The 25,481-nt window shown below is 45.0% G+C and overlaps 1 protein-coding gene across 1 annotated transcript; it reads left to right on the top strand.

Moving 5' to 3' along the window:
• Positions 1–7,784: 7,784 nt before the first annotated feature.
• LOC147098047 (low molecular weight neuronal intermediate filament-like) lies at positions 7,785–17,882 on the top strand. Its single transcript, XM_085971271.1, has 4 exons — positions 7,785–8,657; positions 11,626–11,943; positions 14,277–14,401; positions 15,140–17,882. The coding sequence occupies exons 1-4, from the start codon at positions 7,806–7,808 to the stop codon at positions 15,372–15,374; spliced, it is 1,530 nt and encodes a 509-aa protein (XP_085827397.1). The 5' UTR covers positions 7,785–7,805; the 3' UTR covers positions 15,375–17,882.
• The last annotated feature ends 7,599 nt before the right edge of the window (positions 17,883–25,481 follow it).

Genomic DNA, 25,481 nt, shown 5'->3' on the forward strand with positions numbered 1-25,481 from the left:
GTGGAAAGGCTTTGGGGAGTCAGGAGGTGAGACACTCGCCACAGAATACCCAGCCTCTGACCTGCTCTAGTAGCCACAGCATGTAGTGGCTGGCCAAGTTGAGCTTCTGGTCAATGGCGAGTGGCCCAGGGTTCCCTTTCTGGCTGATTTTGCCTTTTGATATTCCACCTGAGCACCCCAGTGCCTCTTCCTCCACTCTCCCAGAGACACAAGTGAGATTGGACAACTTGTCACTTGGGCACTTCCAGAATCAAATGAATCTACCAGTGGGGCAAGTGATTCATCATTGCCCAGAGCTGCCCACAAGTCAGTATTGATGTGTCAGCTTGGCTCAGTGGTAGCACTGTCACCTCTAGGCCCAGTAGGTTGTGAGAAGGGAACCTGCCACCCTTACCTGGTCTGGTCTACCCGTGACTCCTAGTTCCATGTTACATGGTTAAAGAAGGAAAGAGTTGCATTTATACGGTGCCTTTTTTTTTCATTGATGGGATGTGGGCGTCGCTGGCTAGGTCTGCATTTAGTGCCTTGAGAAGATGGTGGTGAGCCGCCTTCTTGAACCGCTGCGGTCCATATGGTGTAGGTACACCCACAATGCTGTTCGTAGCGGTTGTTTACAACTGAGTGACTTGCTAGGCCATTTCAGAGGGCATTAAGAGTCAACCACATTGCTGTGGGTCTGGAGTCACATGTAGACCAAACCAGGTAAGGACAGCAGATTTCCTTCCGTAGGTGGGTTTTTGCAACAATCGACAATGGTATCATGGTTGCCATTACTAAGACTAACATTTAATTCCAAAATTAAATTGAATTGAATTTAAATTCCAATTCCACCAGCTGCCGTGGTGGGATTTGAACCCATATTCTCAGAGCATTTGACCGATGCTTACTAGTCTAGTGACATAACCACTACGCCACCACCTCCCCTTAATGACTTCAGGGCGCTTAATAGCCAATGAAGTACTTTTGAAGTGTAGTCACTGTTGTAATGTAGGAAACGTGGCAGCAAATTTGCACACAGCAAGCTCCCACAAACAGCAATGTGAAAATGACCAGATAATCTTTTTGGTGTTGATTGAGGTATAAATATTGGCCAGAACACTGGGAAGAACTCCCTTGCTCTTCTTCAAATCGTGCCGTGGGATCTTATAAGTCCACCTGAGAGGGCAGACGGGGCCTCGGTTTAACGTTTCATCCGAAAGACAGTTGATTGTTAATGCCCTCAGGACAACTAGGGATGGCCATTAAATGCGGCCTTGTCAACATCGCACACATCCTGAGAACAATTACAAAACAATTCAGGGAAATAATTGCTATTCCTGGGATGGGAATCTTTCTAACTCACAGCCGTGTGATTGCCCGGGTGGCCCCTTTAGGCTTTCTACATTGTGGACATTTCTTATCCTGTGTCGCGTCCCTTGTCGAGGGTCAGTTACGGAAAAGCATTTGTCCCAAACCTCAGAGTTTCCAATTCAATATCTGGCTCGGCCCTTTGTAAATCAGATCAATAGATCATCCTGCTTTTCTCACTGATTTAATGAGGCTTCGATCTGGACAGAATGCAGGTCAGCCATAAATCAGTGCCCTGGTCATCAGTATCTGTCCGGTCTCGGGAAGGCCTGTCATGTCGGATTTGTACAGCAGACCTGCTCCTTCTGCTGAATCTGTGTTTATTGACCTCCAGTTGTAATTGAGAGCAGCTCATTTCACCGAACAATGAATTTTTTTTAAAATCCTTTAATTAAGAATGATGACTGTCTAAGGGGGTCGGAGAGGAATTTCCCAGATTTTCCCCCCAAATTTCCTTGTTTTTATCTGGTTTTTCACCTCTCCCAGGAAATTAAATGGCTTTCGGGTGGAGTGGGGAGTTTCTATACTGTGATGCACATGTTCCCTCTAATTTTTTTTCCGTGCGTGGTCCCTTTAACTGGCTGCGCGGCCCATTCACATTTTTCGCACATGCGCGGTTTCTTCCATGTAAAAGCCGGTGAGCGGTCTGCGCTGGACCTCCAGACCGTTGCGTGGACTGTTGCGCACAAGCCTGCTGAGTAGGACAGGCTGGATGGACCAGAGAGGGTCTTTTCCTGTCCATCATTGTTCGTCTGTCAATCATTATGGAAAATCAGACTTGGCTTTTGTTATTTGTCTGAATTATGAACAGAAAATGTTAGAAATCTGCAGCAGGTCAAGTAAAGAGGGGCATTCTAGGTGTGTCCCTTTCATCAGAATGGCTCAGATGAAATGAACCAATGTTCCCTGTAATTTTTTTGGGGGTGCGCGGCCCCTTTAACTGGCTGCTGCGGCACATTCACATTTTCGCGCATGCACAGTTTCTCCCATGTAAAAGCCAGTGAGCGGCCTGCGTGGGACCTCCAGACCACAGCCGCAGCTTAACAGAAGCGCTAAAGTGAACAACCCAAAATGTCACAACTTGTCTTTTTTAGTGAACGGTTGTTTTTCAGACTGGAAGGAAGTATGCCGTGATGTCCCCCAGGGGTCGGTGTTGGGACCACTGCTCTTTCTGATACAGTAAACTCTTTCTTATCCGGCACCTACGGGACCAGGACGGTGCCGGTTGATGAAAAATTCTGCATAACAGAGAGGTAGACCTACCAAGGCAATTTTTAACACAAACAAAAATAAAAACCACTGACTAACTCGGCCACCGCGGGAGACTCGGCCTCGGCAAAACGAGTGCTGGATGGATTCGGCAAGATTACCGGCTATCTATTTTGCCGGTTATTAAAGTATTCCGGATGATTAAGTGCCGTTTAAACAAGAGTGTACTGTATATATTAATGACCTGAAATTGGGTATACAGAGCATAATATCAGAATTTGCGGATGACACAAAACTCAGAAATGTAGTAAACAGTGAGGAGAGTAGTAACAGACTTCAGGAGGAAATGGGCAGACACATGGCAGATGAAATTTAATGCTGAGAAGTGTGAAGTGATACATTTTGGTAGGAAGAATGAGGAGAGGCAACATAAACTCAATGGTACAATTTTACAGGGGGTGCAGGAACAGAGACCTGGGGGTGTACGTACACAAATCTTTGAAGGTGGCAGGGCAGGTTGTTAAGACTGTTAAGCTGTGGCTCAGTGGGTAGCACACTCGCCTCTCGAATCACGAAGGTTGTGGGTTCAAGTCCCACTCCAGGGGATTGAGCACATAAATTCTAAGCTGACACCCCAGTGCAGTGCTGAGGGAGTGCTGCACTGTCGGAGGTGTCGTCTTTCAGATGAGACGTTAAACCGAGGTCCCGTCTGCTCTCTCAGGTGGACGTAAAAGATCCCATGGCACTATTTCAAAGAAGAGCAGAGGATTTATCCCTGGTGTCCTGAGGCCAATATTTATCCTTCAATCAACATAACAAAAACAGATTATCTGGTCATCATCACATTGCTGTTTGTGAGCGATTGCTGTGCTCAAATTGGCTGCTGCGTTTCCCACATTACAACAGTGACTCCACTCCAAAAAGTACTTAATTGGCTGTAAAGCGCTTTGAGACGTCCGGTGGTCATGAAAGGTGCTATATAAATACAAGTCTTTTTTTTAAAAAGCATATGGAATCCTGGGCTTTATAAATAGAGGCATAGCGTACAAAAGTCAGGAAGTTATGCTAAACCGTTATAAATCACTGGTTAAGCCTGTTTAGTGTGAAATCTAGCAAAATAATCTCTGCAATTTCCAATTAAATCTCCTTCATAATAAGTGAGACTGATCTCATTTTATTTATATCAAAGCCTTATCTCTGGCGCACATCTGTCACACTTCAGACGTATCATAGTTTGTCACAGATGCAAAAAAAACTAAAAGAAAGCCAGTCATGTCCTGCTGGTATTTCTCAGGTTGGAGCTGGGGCGTTACAAAAAACCTTCATTCAGCAGTTGGCCTCTTATTGACCTCAGAGTGTGCCTGAGCTGTGGCCTTAAAGGCACAGGCCCGCGTTGCAGTGGAGAAAGAGTTAAACTGACATCGCTGGCAGTTTCACTAAATGGTGTAATAAAGACAATAATCTAATAGGCCTCTGCAGTAGTAAGCTTTTTCTAAGTTGCTGAACTGGCAGTTGAGATAACCTAAGAATGACATGTCGATTTTGAATGACTGATGACTGCAAACTGTATAACGTGGAACCATAAGAGGCCTAGAGGATGTAAGTTCTGTTCTGGCAGGAAAGTAAAACAATGGGTTGGAAGTAAAGCGGCCTAGAGAGGCAGGAAAGGAGGATAATGAGTCAGAAGTACAATGTTGATGAGACCCCATCTGGCATAAACAAAGGTCAGAGGTGCAACAACAGCTTGTGGGATAACGGACATATACTTTTCCGGTAATAAAGGCGGTACTTTAATGTAACGCGGCATAGGCAACCAATCAGTGTAGATGCATGCGGGCCAAGGTCCAATCAGGTTGCAGAAATGAATTGTGCATGAGGCTGCCATGCTTATTTGAATGTATAAAAATGTAGTGTTTGCTGTAACAATTTGGAAAAGTCTGGCTAAGACAGAGCAGACTGTCTCCCCACCGGTGGAATAAAGACAACTTGACTCTCGATCTGAAAACCTTGTGTCGAGTGTTGGTTTAAAATACTCCACAACAGCTTAAACCAACAGCTCCATCTGAGAAGGCAAACATCACAACCGTGCCCCAGGTTCCAGAGCACTGCCACGGGAGATCGGCTTGTGCATATTTAAATAAATTTTCAATCCGTCTCAGTCTTTCTGGTCACAATTCTCACTCTCAGTGTATCCCCAAACTGTTTGCAGCCAGATCAAAAATAGAACAATCTCTGTTTGTCAGATATTGATTTTAATTAAACACCAATCAATATTTACTGAGACATCAGTTTAATGAGATGCAACGAGGGAACTTGTCATGGCGTTAAAATGCAGCAGTTGCTGGAATTTAGTTTAGCATGCCTGGTATATGTGGGGCTCCCTTGGTGTTTATTAACATCTAATCACAGCAGACCTCCATGTGCAGTGTCCCAGCAGGTTCTCTAAACCGCCCTGCGCTGAGTATCTGCCAGGTCAAATAAGGGACAGGAAGCTAGTTAAAGTACATGGAGAACTACACTACTCCCGACCCAGCCCAGGACCAGAACGATCATCCATTATTCCCATTGGAAATTAGAGCCGTGAATGTGAGCAGCAACGCTTTGAGCTTTCAGGCTTATTAGACGAATGGAGCAGTGTCTTGGGGAATGTAGGTACTTGCTGATCAATCAGGGGACTGGCGTGTCATTAAATCTGTGTGATGTAGGTATTTGCAGCAGTTAAATTAATCTGGATGCTTCCTGACACAGTTGGGATTTACCCAGTGTGAGATGAGTTGGTACATATTTCTCTCTCTTTCCTGTTCTTAATTTCCCTATGACTTGAATCACAGAATGATACAGCACAGAAGGAGGCCTTTCGGCCCATCGTGCCTGTGCCGGCTCTTTGAAAGAGCTTTCCAATTAGCCCCACTCCCTTGCTCTTCCCCCATAGCCCTGCATATCTTATATCTTTCCTTTTCAAATATTTATCCAATTCCTCTTTAAAAGTTCCGACTGAATCTGCCATCACCGCCCTTTGAGGCAGTGCATTGCAGATCACAACAACTCGCTGTATAAAAAAATTATCATCTCCATCCACCCCCCCCCCCCCACCCTCCCCAGTTCTTTTGCCAATTATCCTAAATCTGTGTCCTTTGGTTACTGACCCTCCTGCCACTGGAAAGTTTCTCCTCATTTACTCAAAATCCCTCACAATTTGAACACCTCTATTAAATCTCCCCTTAACCTTCCCTGTTCTAAGGAGAACAACCCCAGTCTCTCCACATAACTGCTGTCCCTCATCCCGGCTACCATTCTAGATCTCCGTGAAACACTGTCAGTGTGAGATTGCTACCAGTATTGGGGTCGAGACACGTTTCAAACACGCCTGCTGTGAAGTGGGGGTGATTTTAACCCCACTCGCTCAGCAGAAACCTGGCGGGCGGGGGGTTAAAATCGCCTCTGACTATTACCTGTCCCAAAGCCGCCGTGATCGCAACATCTGCAATTTTAACCTGCTCGCCTGAGCAGGCAGCAAGGGCACAGGTCTGGAGCCAACATAGGCATGTTGCGGCCCAGTGACATAAATTGAGACCCGACTGTAATTTTAACTCAGGCCTGGGCGAGGAATCCACCTGGAGTTAAAATCGGGGCCAATGTTTGGCGAGCAGGGATGCTCCCCCTAGGCACTTGAAAAATATAAATTTGAGTTAACATAGAAACATAGAAGATAGGAGCAGGAGTAGGCCATTCGGCCCCTCGAGCCTGCTCCGCCATTCAATGAGATCATGGCTGATCATCCAAATTCAGTACCCTGTCCCTGCTTTCTCCCCATATCCCTTGATCCCTTTAGCCTTAAGAAATATATCTAACTCCTTCTTGAATATATTTAATGAATTGGCCTCAACTGCCTTCTGTAGTAGAGAATTTCACAGGTTCACCACTCTCTGGGTGAAGAAATTCCTCCTCATCTCAGTCCTAAATGGCTTACCCCTTATCCTTAGACTGTGACCCCTGGTTCTGGACTCCCCGACCATCGGGAACATCCTTCCTGCATCTAGTCTGTCTAGTCCTGTTAGAATTTTATAAGTTTCAATGAGATCCCCTCTCATTTTTCTAAACTCTAACGAATATAAGCCTAATCGACCCAATCTCTCCTCATACGTCATTCCTGCCATCCCAGGTATCCGTTGCTGGGAGAGGCCTTTGTGCGTTGCTATGCAGTGCCATCTCCTTGACTGAACAACTGAGGTTCCAGCCTCGCAATGTGAACTGCCTGGCTGGAATCCAGACTGCAGCTCCGGGGTCTGAGTTTCAAGGACAGTGAGATGCTGCAATGGCAAGACGCTGGGATTGGTATTCCGAAGGATGGGATCAGAAGGACTGAAGGGTATTCCTCATCTGATCCCAGCGCTGTCAATTCTAGCGGCTACATTGTCATTTGATCACCACGCAATTCTGTAAGTGGGGTGGGGGCGATTCAAGAATAACTCCAGACAAACAATACAGAGATGTTTAGTTGCAAACTTATAAGTAACTGTAAGGTAGGAAGAGGGGGAAAATGTTTCGAAATTCCATTTAAAAAGACAAGCAAAATTTCAGCCTCCTTCCATTCGTGGATGTGGGGGAATGAAAGCAAAGATTTCAAAGTTCACAGGTTGCTGTGGGTGATGTTAGTGAAGGGAGGTTTAAACCCACCCTGGGGCATTAATTCAATTCAAATCGCTTTATTGGCATGACAAGTTACATTAACTGAGCCATTAATCTAGTAAAACCCTACCAGCCAGTTGTGTTCATCCGTTAACCTCCCGACGGTAATATTTGGGCTTGAATAGATTATGTGCAGTGCTTGAAACAGGCACGCTTGCCCGTTTGATTTGATTACTGTCCACAGGCTGGACAAAGGCAAATAAACTCAGATTTTAATTGCGCATCAAGTGCTTCATATCTCCCACAGGACCTGGTGTGATTTATATTTAAATGTGACACCGTGCATCTCTCTGAAAATGAATAAAACCAGCTCCAAGTGGTACTGCATTTCAACAGATGCACTGCCTTCTAATTTCGTCTCTTCACTTCCTAAAAGCCTATTGCATGTCTTCCCTTGTTGTGTATTATTTATTAAACATTGACATTATTGTGTATATTTGCCGCTGAGGGTGAGAAAATCAGCCAGCTGCTTAAACGTGAGGCCGCAAGGTGGAGATAGATGCAAGCTTTGCAATCTTCGTGTGAAGAGCTTCTCTGGGTGGTTGCAGGGGTAGTTTTTTATGGGGATGAGAATGGGCGTGTTCAAGTCTGCAGATTCGCTCTGGGATCTTACGTGTCGGCTACAAAAGGAGGACGCGGCGCTTTGTAGAGGTGCCTTTTGCCCGTTTCCTCTCCCCTTGCACCACTCAGTCGGAGCCACTGCTTCCAGGATGAGCTACGCCGCCGAGTATTACCACGGTTCTTACCGGAAGGTTTTCGAGGACTGCCCTCGTTGGTCCGGCCGCTTGTCCTCCAGCAGCCCGTCCAGGAGCTCGGGGATCAGGGTGTCGCTGTCCAAAAGCCTGGCCCCGTCCTCCTACAAGAAGGCCAGCGGCTATTCCCTTCCCTCCGACGGCTTCGACTTGTCCCAGTGCACCGCCGTCAACAACGAGTTCAAGATCATCAGGACCAACGAGAAGGAACAGCTCCAGGGGCTCAACGACCGGTTCGTCAGCTACATCGACAAGGTGCGGCACCTGGAGCAGCAGAACAAGCTGCTGGAGGCCGAGGTGTCCCTGCTGAGGCAGAGGCAGAGCGAGCCGTCCCGCCTCAACCAGATCTACGAGCAGGAGATCCGCGACCTGCGGACCAAGGTGGAGGAGCTGAGCCACGAGAGGAGCCAGGCCCAGCTGGACTGCGAGCACCTGGCCCGCTGCCTGCACACGCTCCGGGACAAGCACCAGGAGGAGCTCCGGCTGCGGGCCGAGGCCGAGTCGGCGCTCCAGGCCTGCCGGAAGGAGGTGGACCTCGCCACCTTGGCCAGGCTGGAGCAGGAGAAGAAGATCGAATCTCTGCTGGACGAGATCGCCTTCATGAGGAAGATTCACGAAGAGGACCTGGCGGAATTGCAAGCCACGCTGCAGGCGTCCCAGGTATGGATCCCGCAAATATTGCTGTGGCCCAACCGGTCAAATGTTTATTTAATTCAGTAATACCAGAAATGCAGTGGGTCTTGTGTCTCCCCCCCCCCTTCCCCCCCCCTTCCCCATGAGGTCTGTGCACGGTCCAAGGGGATGCAGGGCTGCTGCAGTCTCCGATTCTGCACCAACTCGCTGATTTATGAAGGTCCTGTCATTTTAGAACAAAGCACAGCAGCGCTGGACCGCGGGCAACGATGGAGAACACCTCGCCTTCAATTCACCTGCTGGTTTAAACAAAAAATCAAAGATGCATTTTTTTCCTTCTCAATATTTTAACCATCAGAAAGTGTCCTGCCAAACAAAATCGTGCTTAATAAGGAAGATAATCCATTAAGCTTTTAGTTAACGACCCGAGTCAATATCTTTCTCTAATTTTGATGCCAGTGAAATGTTGATTTTAACAACGTGATACAATTATTAAGAAATGAACAGTAAATTGCGCGTGAATTATTTATTTTTTAAATGGGGTGGTTTTTACATTTCGGGCTGGTTCACTCGCTGTTTTATATTTTATACTATGCGATATTTTATATAAAACTCTGCTCTGCAAAAATGCTGTCACCTTCAAAGAATCGCTGTTTTAACAATTGACAAATCAAGGCAACGCTTCTCCACGTTCAGAATTAACTGATGACCGGGTTTGCAAAACATGATCATCAGCCTGAAAGGGCGATGGAAGCAGATTCGATAGTAATTTTCAAAGGCGAATTGGATAAATATTTGAAGGCAGAAAAATTTGCGGGGCTGTGGGGAAAGAGGTGGGGGGGAGTGAGACTAATTGGAGAGCTCTTTCAAAGAGCCGGCACAAGCACAATGGGCCGAATGGCCTCCTCCTGTGCTTCCTGATTCTATGATAATCTGTGTACAAGCACCAGGGGCAACTCACAGACTGGGCCAAAGAGGTGTCACTGTGGTCAAACACAAGAATGGCGACCGTTTTTTTTTTATGGTCCTGGTCGAGTGAATCTCAAAGACCCACAGCCTCTGTGGTTCCCTCTCCCTTCTACCTCCTGCAGATCCTGCACTTGGATGGTAGAGAATGCTAAGTTTATCGGGTCACATTGTTGCTGAGCTTTGCTCTTCTCAAGGATGTCAGTGGCTGGCTGTGGGACACTACCCTCCATCTTATACTCCATAACCGCATCAAGTATTCACATCCCAGCAACAGCACCAAGCACTTGCACCATTAAACTCCAACAATCTGCCCCAAAACACAACCTCTGTTGCACCAGTGTGGCACCTCTGCTTTCCAATGCAGTCATCCTTGCCTCTCTGAGTGCAACTGGCCAATTCAGCGCTGAATTCCCGTTCAGATCCACTGGGCACTGGGGCTCCCTAAACTGATTTTACTTACAGGGCAGCAGAGGGTGGAGATTATCATCCCACCTGACTGGGCTGTATTAGAAACTCATAGCGAGATCCCAGAAATGAAAAGGCACCCATTCTTCAAATGGAAAGACATCATCCTTATCTGAGGAAGGATGTTCTTGCCATGGAGGGAGTGCAGCGAAGATTCACCAGACTGATACCTGGGATGGCAGGAATGACGTATGAGGAGAGATTGGGTCAATTCGGCTTATACTCGCTGGAGTTTAGAAGAATGAGAGGGGATCTCATTGAAACTTATAAAATTCTAACAGGACTAGATGCAGGAAGGATGCTCCCGATGGTCGGGGAGTCCAGAACCAGGGGTCACAGCCTAAGGATAAGGGGTAAGCCATTTAGGACTGAGATGAGGAGGAATTTCTTCACCCAGAGTGGTGAACCTGTGGAATTCTCTACCACAGAAGGCAGTAGAGGCCAATTCATTAAATATATTCAAGAAGGAGTTAGATATATTTCTTAAGGCTAAAGGGATATGGGGAGAAGGCAGGGACAGGGTACTGAATTTGAATGATCAGCCATGATCTCATTAAATGGCGGAGCAGGCTCGAGGGGCCGAATGGCCTACTCCTGCTCCTATCTTCTATGTTTCTATCAGTTTAACAAACATATTGTGTTTTATTTACCATGGGTCATCCCCACTGCAGCCAAGTTAGATGGAATGGGGCAGCCAACAATGTTCTTGGGTGCCTTTACACTGCATGCATTTTGTTTTATAATTCCGCACTGCCCCCCCCCCCCCCCCGATGGCGTTGGCCCTTCCTGGGGTAGTTTCCCAGCCCTCTTGTGTTTCACCCAAGGCGCCATTCTCGTGTATGAGTGTCGGTAAGTTATTCGTCTATGGCAAGGCACCACAGTCAAGCCCAATCCTATCTTAACCCAATGTCCACACAGCCACAGCTTCCAATGGGAGTCATTAAAATGCAATCGGGAGGCGATTGTCTCGGCTGAGGCCAGCTATATCAGCACAGACTCTGAGTCAAACCTGAGACCATCTGCTCTTTTATGGCTTAGGGCTACACCTTGCAATGCCTCCACCATTAACGTCCTTCAGATGTGATGTGAAACCAAGGCCCTGCCTATCTGTTCTGGTGGAAAAGGCTGACTGTAAAAATCCCACGGCACTATTCAAGAGCAGAGAATTCTCCCAGTGTCCTGTCCAACCTTCCTCTCTCCATCAATACTAAACCAGATTGATCATCTCACTGCTGTTTGTGTGACCTTGCTGGCACAGAACGACAGGCACATCTGTCGACATAGCAGTCACTGCACTTCAATGCAGTTCATTAAAGTGCTCTGAGTCTGTGATTACTGCTCCACAAATACAAATTCTGTTACTATTCTCATGGTTACTGATTAGGTGGTGGGAGTGCAAGAACACGTACTTTCCATTTTCCAGGTAAAATGTCTACAGTCCAAACGATAAATGTTTCCCACAGACTCATTGCCATTGCTAAATTGGCCTAGGTGGTTTATGCTTCAAGTTCACACACCTCTGAACTTAATCCATTATTTCTCCTCCAATTGTTTTGTCAAGGTGTCTGTAGAGATCGAGGTGAGCAAGCCAGATCTGACAGCTGCTCTAAAGGAGATCAGGTCCCAGTACGAGATCATAGCGTCCAAGAACCAGCAGACTGCGGAAGAGTGGTACAAATCCAAATTTTCCAACTTCACGGAGAATGCAGCACGCGGTAATGAGGCAGCCCGAGCGGCCAGAGAGGAGATTTCAGAGTATCGGCGCCAGTTACAGACTCGGAACATTGAAATCGAAGCCATCAAAAGCACCAACGATTCTCTGGAGAAACAACTGCAGGAGATGGAGGAGAGACACGATGCCGAGATCAACAACCTGCAGGTAGTCATTGATTACTCAGGCAGCACGCGTCAAGTCCTGCTCACCCATCACCCCTGTCCTCACTGACCTACATGGGCTCCCCTTCCGTCAACGCCTCGAGTTTAAAATTCTCATCCTCCTGTTAAAATCCCTTCACTGTCTCACGCCCCCATCTCGGTAAACTCCTCCAACCAAAGGAGCTATCCTTTCCCCACTCTCTGTTCCTGGGATTATGGTCTCTTGTGCATCCCCCATTGCTTCAGGGCCATAACTTCAGCCACCTAAGTCCCTCCCTCTGGGATTTCCTCTCTAAACCCCTTAGTCTCTCCATCACACTCTCCTCCTTTAAGATGCTCCTTAAAACCTAATTCACCTGTCCTAATATCTCCTTTGGCTTGGTGTAAAATATTGTCTGATTTATGCCTTGGGGCGTTTTACTATGTTAAATGTGCTATATAAATGCAAATTGTAGGTGTTTTCAGTTAGAGAAATGCAAACCCCACACTCTATTCCAGAATGCATTACATGGCCCTGATGCAGTTGGCTGGATGTGGAATAAAAGCAGCTTGTGAAATGTATGAATGAGTTCTATTCCCAGTTTTTCCCTCACTGGGGTAAGGTTCCACACGTGCTTGCAACCCTCTGGTACCTTGCTCAAGTAGAAGTTCTTTGTGTGTGGGCTCAGTGATGAGTGTGGTCATGCTATTTGATTTTGGAGGGCCTGATTCTATATTGATAAATGTTAAAGCTCCGTAGTTTATATTCAATTGAGGAAGTTGCATTCACCACATTTGTAAATTAATCCACTTCCTTGTGGAACAATATGGGATGATTCTTCCTGTAGGAGATTCTAAATTGGATTTTACCATTGAGCACAATGTGTATTTCCTACTTAATTCAATTGAAGCAGTGTAACTGTAAACCACTGTGTGGTAAACCAAAAATCTCCTCCATAATTTCAATACCTCCATTCTTGGCAACAGTATGTGCAGTGCAATTTCTCATTGTCCTCTTCAAGGCTACATGTGCCGTTAACACATCTTAGACACCCAAGCCAAAGATCTGCACCTGCACTGTAAATGCATGTTGTGTATATGCAGTGCATACACATTCATGTGTGTATGCAGTGTATACATGTACACGTTTCTCAATTTCTTTTTGCAACTAATAATTTTTATGACTCCTACATTGCAAATCAAAAGGGAATTGGCTCGTATGGGCTCCAATGCATTTAGGTTGCACATCTGATAGCAGCTTTTACACGCATATGCCTGCGTGTTAGAATTGGCAGTTAGCCTTGAGGTGGGTGTGGAGTTGAAGGTTGCAGTTCACTCTCACCTATAGTGGCAGATTTTAGAACAACTGTATTCTCCATTTCCCGGTTCAGTGCCAGCTTGGCTCTGCTGGTAGTACTCTCAATCCCGGGTTAGGGAGTTACGGGTTTAAGCCTCAGTCCGGGTCTCGATGACATCATCTAGATTGATACTTCAGTGCTGTAGCCACCTTGTCAGCTGTAGGATAAGACATTAAATCAATCCCCGATGCCTGTTGAGGTAGATGGTTTCAAACAGCCACAACAGACTAATAACCACTCATCTCATCACACAGTTTATTGCACATGAGCTTTGAGACATCATGACTGCAGGTCCTTCTTTTACCCATTGTCCTTGGTTAAAGAAAGACAGAAAGACTTGCATTTATATAGCACCTTTCACAACCACCAGACATCCCAAAGTGCTTTACAGCCAATGAAGTATTTTTGAATTGTAGTCACTGTTGTAATGTAGTTAACGCAGCAGCCAATTTGCACACAGCAAGGTCCCACAAACAGCAATGTGATGATGACCAGATAATTTTTTTTAGTGATGTTGGTTGAGGGATAATTATTGGCCAGGACACTAGGGAGAACTCCCCTGCTCTTCTTCGAAATAGTGGCCGCGGTATCTTTTATATCCACCTGACAGAGCAGGCGGAGCCTCCGTTTAACATCTCATCCCAAAGACGACACCTCCGTCAGTGCGGCACTCCCTCAGTACTGCATTGGAGTGTCGGCCTAGATTCTTGTGTTCAAGTCTCTGGAGTGGGACTTGAACCCACGACCATCTGACTCCGAGGCGAGGGTGCTACCAACTGAGCCATGGCTGACACATTTGAAATGCCGCCCAGTCTTTCCATTTTGAATTGAAATGGCACAGGTTCTCCTTGACATCTGAATTGAAGATGTGTGCTCAGTGATGTGGTGATATTCTGTGCAATTATTTTCCATTCAATTTTACGGATTCGCATTACTCAGCACATGGAAAACCAAAACTGTTAAACTGTAGCCTGACTGTGCTACCTTTTAAATTCAACAGGAGACCATCAACCAGCTTGAAAACGCTTTGAGATCAACAAAGAATGAAATGTCTCGCCACCTGAGAGAGTACCAAGACTTGCTCAATGTCAAGATGGCACTGGACATCGAAATAGCTGCATACAGGTAAACCTCTGAATGTAATGATGTCTCCATGTACTTATTAACCAAGCCAGCTGACTCTTACATTGTGCTTATGTGTAATAGCAAGCATTTACCAAAGGGAACTCTAGTATTTAACCGAATGAGCTGAAGCAGGTGGGGGGTGTTCAAACATCCCTCGAAATTGTATTTTTTAAATTGGACCAGTCCTTCTTTTGAAAGAAAGTGCCTTAGATCTCTTACTAGAAACACAGAAACAACAGATTTTCTTCCAGAGCTGGTCATTCATGCAATTCGCCCAGTGAAGACTGATTAGTTGTGCTTCTAAATGTTCGCCAGGATATTGCAGTAAGTATTAGCAAAGTTATTGATAACGTACAATGGACTTTGTACATTAGTTTTGTCAAACAAAAAGTCTTTCTTTTCTTTTCATTTGCTTTATTTAAATTGTTAGATTACTGGAAGTAATAATGCTTTTATTTGAATCTTATTGTGAAATTCCTATTTGGAAAAATGGACCTTTTTCAAGTAGTTTGGTTTGGCAAACTCGTATTCAAACACCCCCTGACCCGGCACACACAAATCCTGCCTGCTCTCTGTGAATTACAAGTAGTACCAGACAGCACAGAAGGAGGCCATTCAGTCCATTGTGCCTGTGCTGAGTAAGCATTAGAAAGCATTAAAATATATTTTGTCCCAAAAAGCAGTGTATTTTAATCACATACAGTTTTTAATTTTAAATGTGTTTTTTTTTTTTAAAAGGAAACTCCTGGAGGGCGAGGAGACTCGGCTGACCACAATAAGTGGCAGTACCTCTGCGTTCCTGAACCCCACCTATTCCTACTCCTCCACCATCTTGTCCGGGACAAAGACCTTTGCTGCTTCCAACTTCAGGAAAACCACGGGAGGGGACGTCACAGAGAAAACAGCAGCCTCAAAAAAGGATGAGAAGTCTTCGGATGAGGAGGAGCCGGAAAAAATGCAGAGCAAGAATTAATTTTTTTTAAATCATTCAATCTGCTGTTCCTTCCCATTCCCCTCATCCCCAAAGAAAAAACATTGAAAACAGTTTCTAGCTAAAATGTAGGATATTTTACCAGTCATCACACTGCTTACAGAAAACAGTCAGGATTATTACAACACAACACTCCTAGATTCTAGATATAATAAGTCCAACATATTCAAAGATAGTTTAGTTAGCTATAATTAATCAGGTTAACAAACTAATCTGATGTATTCTTGTTTTAAATAATCATATTTATAATTTATCACCTTCAGTGATGTCGCTGAAGGTTCTCAATAAGTACTGAACTATATCAGTATCCTTGATATTTATTTATACAGTATTTATAATGTGATTTTATGTCGATGTTTGCAAAATAAGGATTGCCAATTACAGAAAAGAGAACCAGAGGCTGTTCTACATTTGAGGGAGTGCGTTCTCTCTCTTTGTTGACCTATTTAGGTTATGATTAGTACAAATACAACAACAACTTGCCTTTATACAGCGCCTTTAATGTCAGAAAACATCCCAAGGCGCTTCACAGAAGTATAATCAGACATTGTCATCTGTGTGGCCTAGATTCAAATCTAAACAGAGAGGATGAAAGTCAGCTTTGTCTACTGGCTATTAAGGTCGTAAAGTTTCAGCTCATTTCCTGGAGCAGTGGTTCTCAAACTGGGGTCCATAGATACTTTCCAAGGGAGAGGGAGGGGGGGGGTTATGCAAAATAATGTGAGTAACGAGCATAGCTGGCCTTACGGGGCATGGGGCGCCCACACTCCGCTCCCGCCTCGCACCAAGCCGGCCTCCAGCCGCCGCTCATTCGCTTACTCTTGACGGAGTAAGCGAGTGCGGCCGCCACAGGTGCCGCGCAGTGGGCTGGCTGTCTCACCCAGGAGGGGAGCACGCATGTAGGAGCGCTGGGAGCGACACGAAGATCGGCAGGTAGACCAGCACTTACCAAGGCTGCTGGTGGGTGCCAAAACGTTGATCAATTATAGTGTTAAGGATAGACTCTGAAGTAAGAATCGGGCACACCCTGATGTCTGAGTAAATACCTTTTTTAAAAGCATTACTAAAACACTCTTTCCATGCAGCACTTTCATATTATGAGTATTATGTAGTATAATTTAGATTGGGGCCGGGGGGGGAGGGTACATGATTCCTAATCCATTTGAAAAGTGGTCCTTCAACCAAAGAAGTTTGAGAACCACTGTCCTAGCGGGCAAGGGTACATTCAACAAAACTGCCCCAACCTTGGCACTTATGGCCATTTCCTTCAGAGAAGCCACAGAATGGCTGTTGTGTGAATGGAGGAATGCCACTGGTGCACTGAGCTGAGGTATAGTGTTGGAGCATGGTAGAGAGAGCTTAATTCTGCATCTTGCCATGCTACACCTGATCAGAGAATACTTGATGTACTGTCACTGGATGTCTGAAATGAAACGAATGTTCTATTCCCCAGCACTGATATCCTTGATGAGCACAAAAATTCATGAAAAATAATTTTTCAAAAGAATTGCAAAATATAGGGAGGTACAATGAAAGGAAAAAAAAAAGGGGGAAACCAGAAGGCTTATTAGGAGTGGCTATTTCCTGCCCCAGATAGTGAGATACACAATAACTCTACCTGTGTGGTACTCACCAATGCAATCCAGTTGTTGTGATATTGCCATGTGGGTTATCTGGTCAAACCAATTGTTAAATATTTTTGCCATATTCGTTAGTTCCCCTTTGTGTATAAAAACATAATTTATAGCTCCTCAAAATCGCACGTTACAAATGAACAGCCTGTACAGAAGCCGTGGACTGTCTGTACTTTTGACCCCCATTTGTCCTCCCTTCGCTTCAGTCCGTGCTGCTAAAGGTCTCGTCTCTTCTTACAGTGCCAGTTCTGACCAGGAGTCATGCTTAAGATGTTGGCTTGTTTATTTCTCTTTCAGGTGCTGATGACAAGCATTTTTTTGCTGTGGTTGCAGATTTTCGGCACTTGGAGTTTTTCTTTGTCTCTACAATGCTGGGAAATGTAAAAAAATAAGTAGATGTGATGGTGAAATAAGAGTTTCAACCCAACCCACAGAAAAGTTAGTAGAAAAGGGGGATGTGTAGTGTGTTTCTAAAACTATAAAATGCCAAGGATCTGTAAAGTGAAGTGAGGAACTAAGTTATTAACTTGTAATAATCTTCTGAGACTGTGATGCATGATGCTACTTACAGCTTGTGTGTGAGGAACAGCTGTGGAATTTATTGCAGAGGAATACATGCCTTAAACTTTGAAAGAAAACAAGTATAAACTCCAGCTCCATGGAACTGCAGCGTGCTTCTAGTGGTACCATATTCATTAAATGTTATTGTAAACAGGAGTCGATATGACACTGCAAGTGTTTAGCACATTGGAAAAGTCCAACTGCACAAATTTCATTCAAATCCCTGTGTGGTTCCACCCTACTGCAATAAAAGACATTCCATCTTCTGATGCCAAATAAAGCAATCTGCAAAAGATTGTTCTCTCTGTTGTGTGTTTCATGCTAGCCTGTTGCTTTTATTATGTTCCGATTTATATTGCGGTACTGCTCTCAGACGCAGACTTAAGGTATGGAGCAGTTTACCTCCAGAAGTAGGGGACAGCTCCAAACCTAAATGGCCAGCGCTGTCCCTTGCTGTCAGGGTCACCCATTTGTCTAGCCAAGGGCAAGGTGGGCCTTCAATTTACACATAGCTAGCCTGCATTCCTAGACGCTAGAAACATAAAGCAACTGCCTCATGCACAAGTTTCATGCATCTGCATTCCCGCTGTAGAACAAAAGTTAGTCAGTGCCCTTCATTTTGCACAACTGCTTACACTGGAAGTGGCTCCACAATATAACTGGGGTGTTGAGAGAGACAGAGCTTGTACAGCTAATTAGTCATATCTTTAGGGCATATCATTCACTGCGCCTGAAAGTAAGCACGGTCAAGTCAAACAATATTCACCTAACAATGCATCACGTCTGGAAGTATGTTAGAAAAAGGTTTGGATTGATAAAGTCCAAGAGCAAAGCTTGAGAGTCACTGAACACTGAGACATTGTTCCAACACCCCTTTTTACAACTTTCCTAGTGGAACTTTACCATCATGGTTCAAGTCTAACATTACAAATGTTACTGTGTGGGCCCCAGCTCCTCTGAATGGGAGGGATTATTTTCCAACATTATGACATTAGACAGGATTATAATGCTATCAATTGACAATGTATGGTTTTAATGAGGAACAACCTCCTTATTTGTTCTGGTCTCCATATTATAAAAAGGATATAGAGGCACTGGGGAAGGTGCAAAAAAGATTCACAGGGATGATACCAGAACTGAAAGGCTATAACTATCAGGAAAGACTGAACAGGCTGGGGCTCTTTAGAAAAGAGAAGTCTGACAGGTGACCTAATACAGGTCTTTTAAATTATGAAGGGGTTTGATGGGATAAACATAGAAAATGTGGGGAAGTCCAAAACTAGGGGCCATAAATATGATAATCACCAATAGTCCATTAGGAATTCAAGAGAAACTTCCTTATCCAGAAAGTGGTTAGAATGTGGAACTTGCTCCCACATGGAGTAGTTATGGCAAATAGCATTTAAGGGGAAGCAAGATTTTTCCCCTTCAAGTATTTATCCAGTTCTCTTGTATCCAATGAAAGTTTCTGTTGAATCTGCTTCCACCACCCTTTCAGGTCGTGCATTCCCGATCATGGCAATCACTGTGTAAACACATTTCTCCTCATCTCCACCTCTGATTCTTTTGCCAATTACCTTAAATCTGTGACCTCTGGTTACTGACCCTCCTGCAAGTGAAAACAGTTTCTCCTTATCTACTCTATCAAAACACTTCACAACTTTGAACACCTCTATTAAATCTCCCCAGCACTATTGGAGGTGCTGCCTTTCGGATGAGTCGTTAAACTGAAGCCCCGTCTGTTCTCTCAGGTGGACGTAAAAGATCCCATGGCACTATTTTGAAGCAGAGCAGTGGTGGTGTCCTGGCCAATATTTATCTCTCAACCAATGACATGAATCAGTCATTCATGAAAGAAAGACTTATGAAATAATACTGAGCGGCCTGCGGGTGGCGCTGTCCAGGGAGAGTATAAATACTCGGGCATGGGCCCAGCTTGCACAGGACATTCTTATCAGGAACTAGTGAAGGACACAACTAGACCTCCATGTTGTAAAACAGTTGATTAAAGCTTTGTTTAACGCTTAGACCAAGTGCCTAGTAGTTTCCTTACGTCAACCAACATCACTAAAAACAGATTATCTGGTCATTATCACATTGCTGTTTGTGGGAGCTTGCTGTGTACAAGTTGGCTGCCACGTTTCCTACATTACAACAGTGACTACACTTCAAAAGTACTTCATTGGCTGTAAAGCACTTTGGGATGTCCTGAGGTTGTGAAAGACGCTATAGAAATGCAAGTTCTATCTTTTTACAGGCATGGTAGAAAGAATGAGTAAAAGGAAAACCAGCACACAGGACAGCCACTGACTGTGGTAGGACAAGGGCAGTCCAGTCATCTACTGGTTTGGTATAAGCAGGGTAGACTTCAGATTCATGTGCAAACATGTACAAAATTCAGCATTAGTTTTCTGAACTAATGTTGGTTTGACTAACTGCTACCCTTCATGTGTGAGCCTACATGATGAGTATTGGAAGGACATGTGACAGAGGGGGCAACACAGCTGTGTCTGATCTTGTCTTTACTTGATATGTACATACATGCACCTTCAGGGATCAATGGACAAAAGTCAGCAGTTGGAACCCTCTCTTGTCCAAAATTTAGAACAGAACAGGGTTGGTAACCAGAGGACACAGATTTAAGATAATTGGCAAAAAAGCCAGGAGGGAGATGAGGAGAATGTTTTTTACGCAGCAAATTGTTATGATCTGGAATGTGCTGCCTGAAAAGTGGTGGAAGCAGATTCAAAGTAACTTTCAAAAGGGAATTGGATATATACTTGGAGGGGAAAAACTTGCAGGGCTATGGGGAAGGAGGAGAGGAGTGGGACTAATTGGTAGCTCTTTCAAAAGAGCCAGCACATGCACGATTGGCCGAATGGCCTCCTGTGCTGTATGATTTTATGATATTAGGAGGAACTCCTTTACCCAAAGGGTAATAAATGTTTGGAATATTCCGCCAGCCATGGTAGTGAAGACTAAGATAATGGGCCAGAAATTCGGGTCGGGGGCTTCCCGTGGGTGCAAGCCCCCGATCTGCACTTACCTTGCGCGCCGGCTTTTGAGCTGTGGGCCCCCGTGGAATTCCGATCCGGGGCCTGGTCCAGCTGCCGGCGCGCAGTGCATGCGTATCCCAGGGGCGCAGTTAGTTTGATGCGTCCCCTGGGATCAGGTGGGCCATGGGCAGCCAATCGGAGCAGGGAATGCTCCATTCATAAGTCTGACAGGAAGTGCTGTCAAGACGTATAAATACTACGGCCCCAAAATAGCACTAAATCTTCAAAGAATTTTTTTTTTTAAATCACATTTTTTAAATAAACTATAAATTACATGAAACAACTTTTAAACAATAATTTAAATTTTTGAACAAAATAATTTTATTTTCTAACGGGGCTAAAAATCAACTTACCTTGCTTTAAAGTATTTAAAAATAATAAACCTGTGGAAAAAATGTTTTAATTTTAATTAATTCACCACTTACCTTGTAAAAAGCAGGCCTTATGCCTTACGCCTGCTTTTTATATTTCTAAATTCTGCAGGCTTGCCGTCCCGGGAAAACCTGTAAAAAAAAAACAAAGTTCGATGCGCAGCCTCTCCCACGCACGCGTTCGACCTCTGAACCTCTTCGTTCAGAGGAACGGAAGTGCCGGTTTCCCGCGCATGCGCAGTGCATACTCACCCGTGGAGACCCGAATTTCTGGGCCAATATTGTTCAATGGTAGACTGGAAGAGTACTGGAGAGACAAGTTGGGACAAGTCACCTTTTTGTACCCGTGACTGTTTTGTAAATATTGAAAAGCAATATTGCAGAGAGAGTACAATCCTATTATTTGAACATTTTACAGATAAAATGTTGTTTGCATCAGACTTTTATGAACTTACCTGGAATACTGCATCATGGGATGAATGAGAATGAGTTTGGTACATGGCATGTTTTATGCCTGGATCTGAACTGTACCTGGATCAAACATGTGTTTACCTGGAGTCAAGGCTATGCCAGTGATCATTGAGGAAAAATAAAATGGCATTTAGTGAAGATTTGTTTAGGTTAATTTTGCATACATCACTGTATATTTGAATAATTGGGCTTTACTCAAGATTCATCACCACATCTGCACTAACTAATTTTTCCCAGGATCGTAGAACTGTAGAACTGCTTACCTCCCTCGGTCTTTTCTTCGTCCGACAATCTACAGACTAGTTGCTACTTCCTAGTTTACCTCATCCTACTCTTGTCACGTTGCTGGCCTCCTGCACTGCAGGTCTTTGCCCTTCACTCTGATATATCCATAAAGACTGAAATGCAGTTGTATCCCTTGGGAGATAATTATTCCAGGTTATAAGGTCTTTAGAAAGGACAGGGAAGTTGTAAAAGGAGGAGTAGCAATATTGATAAGGGATACTATTACTGCAGTAGAAAGAGGGGATATCAGTAAGGCTGAGCAGGCAAATAAAACGCTATGGGTAGAATTGAGAAATAGAAAAGGATGCAAGATTTTGGTGGGAGTTGTTTATAGACCTCCAGATAGCAGTGATAAAGTAGCAGGATATACAAACACAGAGATCAGAGAAGCTTGTTTCAAAAACTGAGTAGTTGTAATGGGAGACTTTAATTTTCACAATGACTGGGAGAAGCAGAACAGCTCGAGTCCCAGAGGCAGCGAATTTCTTGAGTGTGTTCAGGACAGTTTTCTAGAACAATGGCCCGGATATTCCGATCCCTACGGGTGGGTATGCGATGTGCACAGCGCATGCGCTGAAAACGACATTTCCGATCTGTCAAGAATGGTCTTGACAGATCCTCCGCCTGCCCTGGAGAAGGGCCTCTGCGGGCAGATAGTTCCGCTTTCTGGAGACCCTCCGCCCGCAGAAAACCCTTACAATTCTTGCGCCTGGTAAAAGCAGGCGTAAGGCCAGCTTTTACCAGAATAAGAGTTGAAAAAAAGTTTTTTTTTAATGTTTTCACTGATTTATCATTTAAAAATACTTAAGAAAAAGGTAAGTTTATTTTTAGCCCTGTAAAAAACTATAATTATTTATTTCAAAAAATTAAATTTTTGTTTAAAATACTTAATTTATTGTAATTTCAAGTCATTTTACAGTGTTTTTGGGGTGATCTCTGTAGTGTATGTACCTTTAAGAGAGAACTACTTTTACTGCTCCTGTATACTGTAGTACCGGCAGTGACCACACCTGTATATAAGCCTTGAGCATGCCTCTGTACTGTTAGTCTTTAGACTACCCTCCTCCAGTAAACACCTGTTGATTGTTAATTTACAGCCTCCGTCTAGTTATTGGAAAACATCATACTTTAAGAATCAACGGATTCAATAGTGGCGACGAGGTCAATTCGAATCTACCTGCAACTGCATTTCCTTTCAAGGATTCGCTCCGGGAGGACGGTGGAAGAAAGTCGAGGCCAGAAGCATGGGCGTCGACCACGAGCAACCGCCCAGTCATCCGGCAGAGAGTGAACATCACAGGGGAGGCTGTTGAGGGCTGGGCTTGGTTCTCCAGCCACGACGATCCAGCAACAGACTGGCAACAGGTACAGCACAGACCCTTCCCGGACAGCGGCGGCTGGAGCCGACCACGGGGTAAGAGAGAGGGTGAAGTGCACAGACCGCAGCCGGGGGGTTGAAGACCGAGCGGCGTCGACGGAAAACAAAGAGAGAGAGGGTAAAGCACAGGAGAACGCGCAGAGCGCAGCCAGGGCCCAAGGGCTGAACAGCGTCCGCGGGAAAAAAAAAGGAAGCACGGGAGACGCCATTTTAGACAGTTTAATCACACCCAGGGATGTCGAAGAGTGGCAGTATCACTGCGTTCGACAATGAAGTCGAAGATTGGGCAACATATGTGGAACGCATTGAGGTGTACTGCAAGGCGAATGAAGTGCCAGATGCTAGGAAAGCACTGGTTTTGTTAAATTACATGGGTGCAAAAACTTATGGCTTACTGCAAAGCCTAATAACTCCAGAGAAGCCAGTGGATAAGAATTTCGAAAGCATAGTGGAAATCCTACAGGATCACTTAAACCCCACACCGCTGCTGATAGCAGAAAGATTTAAGTTCCACAAAAGGAACCAGCATAAAGACGAAGGTAATGCTGAGTACTTAACGGAACTGCGCAAGCTATCGAAACACTGCCAGTTTGGATTGGGACTAGCAGACACGTTAAGGGACAAGTTTGTGTGTGGGCTTCAAAGTGAAGGAACCCAGAAACAGCTTCTATCAGAAAAGGATCTTACGCTGGACAAGGCTTTCAGCATGGCAGTATCACACGAAGCAGCTGCACGGGGCGCTGCAGAGATACAACGGAGACCGCAAGAATATGGCACCAATGAAATGTCATATGGAGCAGTGAAATGTTATCGCTGTGGCAGAACAACACACGACCAGAAGGATTGTTGGTTCAAGGACCAAGTGTGCAGACAGTGTGGAAAAGCAAGAGTCTGCAGGTCAGGGAAGAAAACCAGCAGCAAGAAATCTCCACAGGAGAAGTACAAAAAGGTACATAAGGTGGACAGTAGTTCAGACGAACAGAAAAGTGATACAGACTCCGGAAGCAAGGAGCTGGGTTGTCTGAAACTACATAAGGTAATCAAAATGGAGGATCACCAGACTATCTGGGTCACGCTCAAAATAGACGGAGTCCAAGTGGAAATGGAATTGGACACAGGATCAGCCCTAACAGTCATAAACCAAAGGGACTACAAGCGGCTATTCTCACATATACCCTTGAAAGCTACAGAGATTGTCTTGAAGACGTACACGGGGCAAAAAGTCTACCCCAAAGGAAAAATAAGGGTGAACGTGATATACAAAGGCCAGGAAATACCCAAAATGGACCTATATGTATTGCCAGATGGAGGACCACCACTACTAGGACGTGAATGGATCCGGAAGATACAATTAGATTGGCATTCCATACAGGCACTGAAGGTTGAGGCCAAAAAGGATGACGACATCACACCTGGACGACTGTCAAAAATGCTAACTGACGCACAAGAAGTGTTCCAGGAGGGACTCGGAACATTAAAAGGCATAACAGCGGCGATTTAAATAGAGGAAAATGCAAGCCCAAAGTTTTTTAAGGCCAGACCGGTGCCTTATGCGATCCGACCAGCCGTCGAAGCAGAGCTGGAAGGGTTGGAACGTTTAGGAGTACTGTCCAAAGTGGACTGGAGCGAGTGGGCTACACCCATCGTTCCTGTAATGAAGAGGTCGTTGAGTAATACGCCTGGGGAACCAAAGAAGGTCCGCATCTGTGGGGATTTTAAGGTGACAGTGAACCCAGTCCTTCACACGGTACAATATCCACTTCCACGGATTGAGGATATTTTCGCCTCGCTATCTGGAGGTAAACGCTTCACCAAGATTGATCTGGCCCAGGCATACCTGCAAATGGAGGTGGAAGAAGCCTCGAAACAATACCTCACGATCAACACTCATAAAGGTCTCTACCAATACAACCGGCTGGTGTTCGGGGTAGCATCGGCTCCGGCTATTTGGCAAAGGGCAATGGATCAAGTCCTGCAAGAGATTCCAGGGACCCAGTGTTATTTAGACGACATCCTGGTCACGGGCGAAAATGACAGTGATCACCTCACCAACCTGGAGAAGGTGCTCACTAGATTAAAGGAATATGGGCTACGAGCTAATCGCCACAAGTGCGAGTTTTTCCAGAAGCAGATCTCGTATTGTGGCCACGTTATTGATGAACAGGGGTTACATAAGTCCCCTGAAAAGATTGAGGCAGTAGTCAAGGCTCCAGCACCGGAAAATGTGTCACAACTGAGGTCGTTCCTCGGGCTGGTGAACTACTACCATAAGTTCTTACCAAATTTGTCTACAGTATTACACCCACTGAACACCCTACTGCAAACGGGGGTAC

This window comes from Somniosus microcephalus, chromosome 30 (assembly GCF_052327205.1).
Source record: "Somniosus microcephalus isolate GS21.2 chromosome 30, FLI_Smic_1.0, whole genome shotgun sequence".
Taxonomy (NCBI): Eukaryota; Metazoa; Chordata; class Chondrichthyes; order Squaliformes; family Somniosidae; genus Somniosus; species Somniosus microcephalus.